Here is a 7030-nt window from a genome sequence, read left to right on the forward strand (position 1 = left end):
ACAAATTCAAAAATCATCTAGCACTTGGCACATCATTTAACAGCAATTCTTATTCCTCATTGAACAAATTCCAATTGATAATGTACAAGTGTCAGCTTCTTTTCCACATTATCAATTGCTCATGTCATGGGATCAAAATATAGTACGATGTTCTCGGTGAAATAGTCTACCCCTCAAAACATCTAGGCAATTCCTTGCATAAGCCATTACATGCAAAATTGTTGAACTATTTGTCATAACTGCAAGGATAGTTTTACACATTTCTTATTAACCTTTTTCTACAAAAACCGTGAGTTGAGGAATCGTGAAGGGAAAGTCACCCTCACTCATGAAGGAATGTTCAAGTGATGTAGTTCAACCAACAATCAACCAGTGTCAATTGCGCTCAAAGCGTGCATCTCCATGAAGAATCAAATTGGCAAAAGCATATATAGACAGACCACAACACAGAGTTTGCAATTTTCCAAAATGATGGACCAGCGAAACGAACAAGGGTCAAAAGCCAAGTGAGAGGAAGAAAGGAGCAAGATGCGTGTGGAAGCCAAAACAGAGGAAGAGGCCAGAAGCAGGACATAAGGCGCATATCTGATGACATAAGGCCACTATTTTAGACCATGTTGTCAATCATGCCTTACAATGCTAGAGGCGGGTCGAAGGGTGCAGGCCGAAATTGGGAGAATCAACCATGGTGCCTCAATAGTTCAAACGCTTTCGAAGACGAGAAACAGGTATGTCCACACAATGTACAGTGGCACTGTACTTATATAAGCAGTATACTGTATACTTCCACAATGCTTCATATTACAGTAGCGTCCATTGTATTTCACAGCATTAACAGAAAATACTCTATACAATACATACTGCCACCCTACATGCCACCCACCTGTATGTTTTACAGTAAAATGTGGTTCGCATAAGTTTTTGTCTATGTGAAAGTGTGCGATGCATCACTGCATTATTTCCCCACATAGGACTGCAAGATTACCTCAAACCGTGGCAGGGACGCCTTTTCACAGCGCTCAACACGGAGAGGCATTGCAACCATTGATCCAATGCAAACAATGCCATGGAGACTCAGGGAAATACAAAGAACCATTATAGAAGACAACAGATGTCTCTTGAAACATCCATACGGGTTAGGCATCCTCAACCATCGACCAAGGGCTGCATAGAAACCAGATGAGTATGAAACAGCTGTAACCGTGCTACCATTCCAAAGAATGAGGACAGAGTTAAGGAGCCACGGTACCAGTATGTACAGGTAAAAACATATATCTATGTAACTACTTTAAGCAACATTAGTGATACATAGTACAGTAAGCATAAACTGCACACATTTCCATTGCTGTGGAAGGAACATGCAATATATGTACATTTTATGTCACTCTTCTTACCAAAACAAATTCAACTGTGAGGAATATCAGCATGTGTGCTGCTATTTCGGAGCATGGTGTCGTAACCCATATCCCCCTTATAGTGCCATACAACACCCAGCATCTACTCAACCTTTTAGAGACTCTCTACAGGGCTCTCATCCCTGATGATGAGAGGGGTCTGTAGAGAGATTTGCCAAAGTATGTGGTCATTTGTGATAATGTGAGTTTCCATCGATCAAACATCATAAGGCAATGGTTTGTGACCCACCCGAGGATGCTCATAGAATTCTCCACCTTATTCACCATCCTTAACCCAATTGAGGAGTTATATTTTCAGCATGGAGGTGGAAGGGTAAGATCGTCAGCCAACCACACAGATGACCCTGCTGGCTGCAATGGATGCAGCATGTGAGGACATCACAGTAGACACCTGCAGAGGATGGATAAGGCATTCCAAAATATTATTCCACGTTGCATTGGAAGGGAAAATATCCGATGTGATGTGGATGAGAATATGTGGGCGACAGACAGGAACGTCTGGATGTGTAGAGACAGCACAACAGTGCTGCGGGCAAAGTTGTGCCTTAGGGGTGGTTCCTGTGTTTCTTTCTAATTTAGTTTTTTTTCCTTTGTGCCCCTTGGGTTGTCCAGCTCTTTCAATCAATAACCCACATACAGTAATATGTAAATAGCAAATAGTACTGTTGAAATTGATATATGCCATAGAAGTGCAGCCTTGTGCATTTTCAATACAGTAACTGTCATCCAAACTGTAGCCTAAGTTTACATCAGGTAATACTGTCAAAGTACACAGTTACATTGACAACATGCCTAAACATTTTGACGACCTTGTTCGTGAACAATGACTCAATGACTTATCATTTTGATGACACTGACATGATCATTGGCATGAATATTTACTTTTGAGAGATGTACTAAGGATTTTTAGTGACTGACTAGCTTTAGAAACATATCTATTGTATATTGCAGTTTGTACAAATTGTTCTGAGAAATGCACTTATTATTTTGCACATGTTAGGGATGATGTGAAAAATGCACCAAAGCGACTGAGAAAAACTGTAATGCTAGGCATAGACGCTGTTACAAACTTAAGGTGATTCAATAACATACACAGGCTGTTTTGTATGACAGGAAAATGATGAAATTACTCTTGCCTATATGAATACAAGTGTTACTGTGATACAAAGATAGATGCTGGGGGAAGACAAAGTGCAACACAGGATGTATTTGGGACAGAAACAGGTATTATAGCAGTTCCACACATGTAGCTTACAGGTGTGTAGTGCTGAGCAATTAGTGCTTTTTGAAGTCGGTTCGGTTTCAGTTGGATTATTACAAAATAATCACAGTTTTCATTTTTAGAATTATATACAGTATATATATTTTCAATAAATTCACCACGCATTATGTGGGTTAGATGCTGTAACAACACAGAATAAAGTCCCATGATGGTAGTGACTGCCCATTACTGCTTAGCACTTATTAACCATCATTTATTGACATTACTTTACTTTAATAAAATATTTCAAGACTTTATTATTTAATTCCAATTCATCTATATAGAGCTGCTGCCTGTGCTGTCTGACAAAATTACTATTGTGCAATGGATTATGGTCAKTGTAGATATTTATTAAATTATCTGTGCTAAACTATGTAGAATATCAGCCTGTTGGAAACTACAACTCCCTACTATGTCACACAGTTTGKGCTTAATCTGATTTATCTCTACAGAAATGTACAAGAGATGAACACCTAGTTTTCAAGTGACAGTCCACAATATTGTATTGCTTTGCCTCATTCAGCTGATCATGCTGGAAAGAGAGATATGGATCAGGAGCACGCATGTGATAGTGATTCCAAAGCGCCATTTCCTGAGAAAAACTTTATCACAACATTGACTAAAAGAGCAGTGGGGACGGTTTATATTCAGGAAGACAGTTGCTGCTTATTTCGGGAGGTTTTTAACCAAAGAGTGGCCTGGCGTGGTTCTATATGGTGTGGTTCTATATATTTCAGCACCATTCAGACACACAGCTGGGCCAGATCCCACCACAGAGAGAGTGACACCCAGAGCGAGGAAGGAGATGAGAGAAAGGAGAGTGACAGCGCGAGAAGAGAGAAGAGGTGAGCAAGAGAAGAGAGAGGAGAAGACGAGAGAGAGAGAGAGAGGAGAGAGAGAGAGAGAGCGATAAAGGAGGAGGGACTGATAATGAGAGAAGAGAGAGAAGAGAGAGAGAGAGAGAGAGAGAGAGAGAGAGAGAGAGAGAGAGAGAGATCCCTAACCTGTGTAACATTGCTGCTTTCTGCGCCACGCTTGATCGAGCACAACTATGACTACACATAACATTTGGGGCTACAATAAGTTGCCAATGACACCTACGATTAAATTTGTGCGAGCGCGTGCATGCGTGTGTGCATGTGTGTGTGTGTGTGTGTGAGAGAGATGGATACTGTCATCTATTCCACAATGGTGCATTATTAGCAGATCTTGGTTGTTTCAGTTACGCAATACAACTTTACACAATCTGGACTCTCCCCTCTGAGAGACCTGTTTGTTGAAGTGTGTTGACCGACCGAGGCAGCGTTGCACTGTTCTGTGCTACAGTGAGAAGTGTGTTGACCGACCGAGGCAGCGGTGCACTGTTCTGTGCTACAGAGAGAAGTGTGTTGACCGACCGAGGCAGCGGTGCACTGTTCTGTGCTACAGTGAGAAGTGTGTTGACCGACCGAGGCAGCGGTGCACTGTTCTGTGCTACAGTGAGAAGKGTCATTGAAACAATAACAAACCGGGAACAATGGAAAAGCCTTCCGGTAKATTAGGTACAGAAATCAGTGGTGYGCTATTAMTGTTATTGAAATGCTATCACCTCCGAGCCCTGGCTGCACTAGGCACTAGGCCTTCTCCTCTCCTCTTCTCTGATAGCCTTCAACACGGTAACAGATTATCTCCACACCACACTCTACTGAGGCCTGCATGTTTCAAAACAGTGGAGAAGATACATACCTATAGGCCAATACATCCTCCTAACTAGGGTTGCAAAATTACAGGAACTTTCAATAAATTCCCAGGTTTTCTCGAAATCCCAGTTGGAGGATTCCAGGAATAAGGAGGAAATCCGGAATCCTCCAACCAGAATTTAAAAAAAAACGGGAATTTATTGAAAATCATGGAATTTTGCAACCCTACCCTTAACACACACACACACAAACACACAGAAAGAGAGCGAGTGAGTGAGTGAGTGAGTGAGTGAGTGAGTGAGTGAGTGAGTGAGTGAGTGAGTGAGTGAGTGAGTGAGTGAGTGAGTGAGTGAGTGAGTGTGTGTGTGTGTGTGTGTGTGTGTGTGTGTGAGAGAGAGAGAGAAGAGAGAGAGAGAGAGAGAGAGAGAGAGAGAGAGAGAGAGAGACTGTGGTTGCGTGTATTGCTGCTCTCTCTCTCTCTCTCTCTCTCTCTCTCTCTCTCTCTCTCTCTCTCTCTCTCTCTCTCTCTCTCTCTCTCTCTCTCTCTCTCTCTCTCTCTCTCTCTCTCTCTCTGGTTGGTTTTCAAAAGGAGTGATGAAAGTAAGAATTGGTCTTGTGATACACACAGTGACAACCTATTTTTTTGGTGTCCTTTGGGTTTTAGGCCTGTGATGCTGTGTCTGCAGCCCTTGAAGCAACTCAATAAATGCCAGTTACTTAAATTATTTGATTCAAACTATCTCTCTCTTTTTMTTTTTTCCTTCTCTMGGGTTCCTCTTTCTCTTTCTGTTGTAGGCTAGGCCTATGCCACACACAACAACCATTACAAATTAACTCCTGCATCAAAATAATCCACAAGTGCTCATCCACTCGCTCGTGCTTGCACAAAGATACACACTACACGCGCGCATACAGTACAGGGAAGACAAGTGGGGTGATGCTCTCACAAACTCTTTGAAAGGCTAGAGGCACGTTTTTGGGAAGAAAATATATACATTCCCACATCGAGATTGACATCGGTTACCATGACGACTTGGAATCCATCCAACCCCGTATAAGTGTGTTGATACGAAAAAAAAGACAATAGCTAGTGCTATGATAATATTTGCAATCCATTCACATCCTACCTTGCATTCTTCCATACATGTCCTGACCGAGTATTCATCCGTCTCATATTTCCCAACCAGCAGCTCAAACTCCTGGTAGTCCTCCTGAGCTTGCCGGTCAAAGCGCTGGTAAGCGCGAACACACTCGCTGCATCCCAGCGTGTCTCCCTCAGCCACGTCCAGGCTGCAGTTTATATTGTCCGGACTCGTAAACCCGCTRAACAAATCCAAAAGAGAGTAGGAATTACAAAAAGAAAGATACAAATCGCTCAGATTCACGTCCGTGGACTGCGTACCCTCCTCCCCGCCYCCGGAGAGGCCAAGGCACACGGGCTCTGCGTCCGTGAAAGTGAAGCAGTCTTTAGACAGGCTGTCCGGGTGACATATGTCCAGTCGCCATAGAGGTTTGGTAGAATTCCCTATAAAAATAACATCTAGCTCTCTGTTTAGGCGGCTGTGGGGGGGACGGGAGTCAGAGGAGTGGATGTGGTGATGGTGAGTCGAGTTTAGGTACTCGGCCATGTCTGTAAAGGCGAGCTGCTTATCCTGCCACTTGTCTCGGGTTCGCGTCAGTTTGGCCTCTGCGCCGCAGAACCACAAGTGATCAGAGAGCAGGACCGTGATGAAGAGAAGAGAGGCCAGCGACAGGCGCCATCTCTGGGCCCGCTCCGACTCGGTAAATGGCTTCTCGTTCTCTCGGGGTGCAAACCAGATTTTTAAGCCGTCATCTTGCTGCCGACACATCCAAACACCCCTGGTCATATTTTAGGAAAAGCGCAGCTCTGGCCGACTCCACCGTGGGGGCTCCTCTGCCACTATACTCATTGACTTGGGGAGAAGGACTCCGGTTATTTCTCCTCGGTAGCGGTGGGCTGCCGTGCCGCCGTCGGTCCTGGGCGCTCCTCTCTCCCGCACGACCCCGTCGGTGTGCTATTCCGATCCAATTAGCGCGCCCGCACAGATTAAGCCTTGCGCTGCCGCATCCCCGTTCTCCATGGCTCTCCGGGGGGAAACCGCGTTCTCTGTAACCGCATGCCTCGCGCCCCGCTCCCTCTCTTCTGCTCTCCGGGGTTATGCTCGCGCGCAGAGAGAGACCAGCTGTTGCGAGCCTCTTGATGCTGGTGCCGGTACTACTGCTGTTTCCCGGATTCAGTTATGAGAAATCAAAAGACTTTTGATTGTACGCCAGATGATCTTGCCAGTCCGTTTCTCGGCAGAATGCCTTGGATATTTTCTTCCGATGGCCACAGTCATCTTGGACCTGGGTAAAGTTGCCGCCATGTTCGTCTTAAAACACTTTTTGGGGGAGCTGGGTCAGTTTGCGTCATCTCCATCGCTGCAATAGCTSCAATCGTTGCGCAGTGGCGGAGCAGCCTACTTATTACACACACAGATACATGCAGGCGGTTAATGGCACTAGCCCACAACTCTGGACCCCAGGACACGCACAGGGATGAAATGTGAGGTCTGATACCTGTTACCAGTTGGGTTGCAAAACATATTGGCTTCATAGTCAGCACTGTTGCCACTGATGCAGTTCAGAGATTGGGAGGAAATAGAGCAGAAACA

At 44.6% G+C, this 7030-nt stretch overlaps 1 protein-coding gene across 1 annotated transcript; it reads right to left on the bottom strand.

The window, feature by feature from the left end:
* Positions 1-5044: 5044 nt before the first annotated feature.
* On the bottom strand, positions 5045-6830 carry LOC112073354 (NALCN channel auxiliary factor 1-like). The gene has a single exon (XM_024140667.2). It carries the CDS (start codon positions 6221-6223, stop codon positions 5318-5320), a length of 906 nt encoding a protein of 301 aa, XP_023996435.1. The 5' UTR covers positions 6224-6830; the 3' UTR covers positions 5045-5317.
* Positions 6831-7030: the final 200 nt, after the last annotated feature.

The sequence above is a fragment of the Salvelinus sp. IW2-2015 genome, unplaced genomic scaffold (assembly GCF_002910315.2).
Source record: "Salvelinus sp. IW2-2015 unplaced genomic scaffold, ASM291031v2 Un_scaffold2241, whole genome shotgun sequence".
NCBI classification, from domain to species: domain Eukaryota; kingdom Metazoa; phylum Chordata; class Actinopteri; order Salmoniformes; family Salmonidae; genus Salvelinus; species Salvelinus sp. IW2-2015.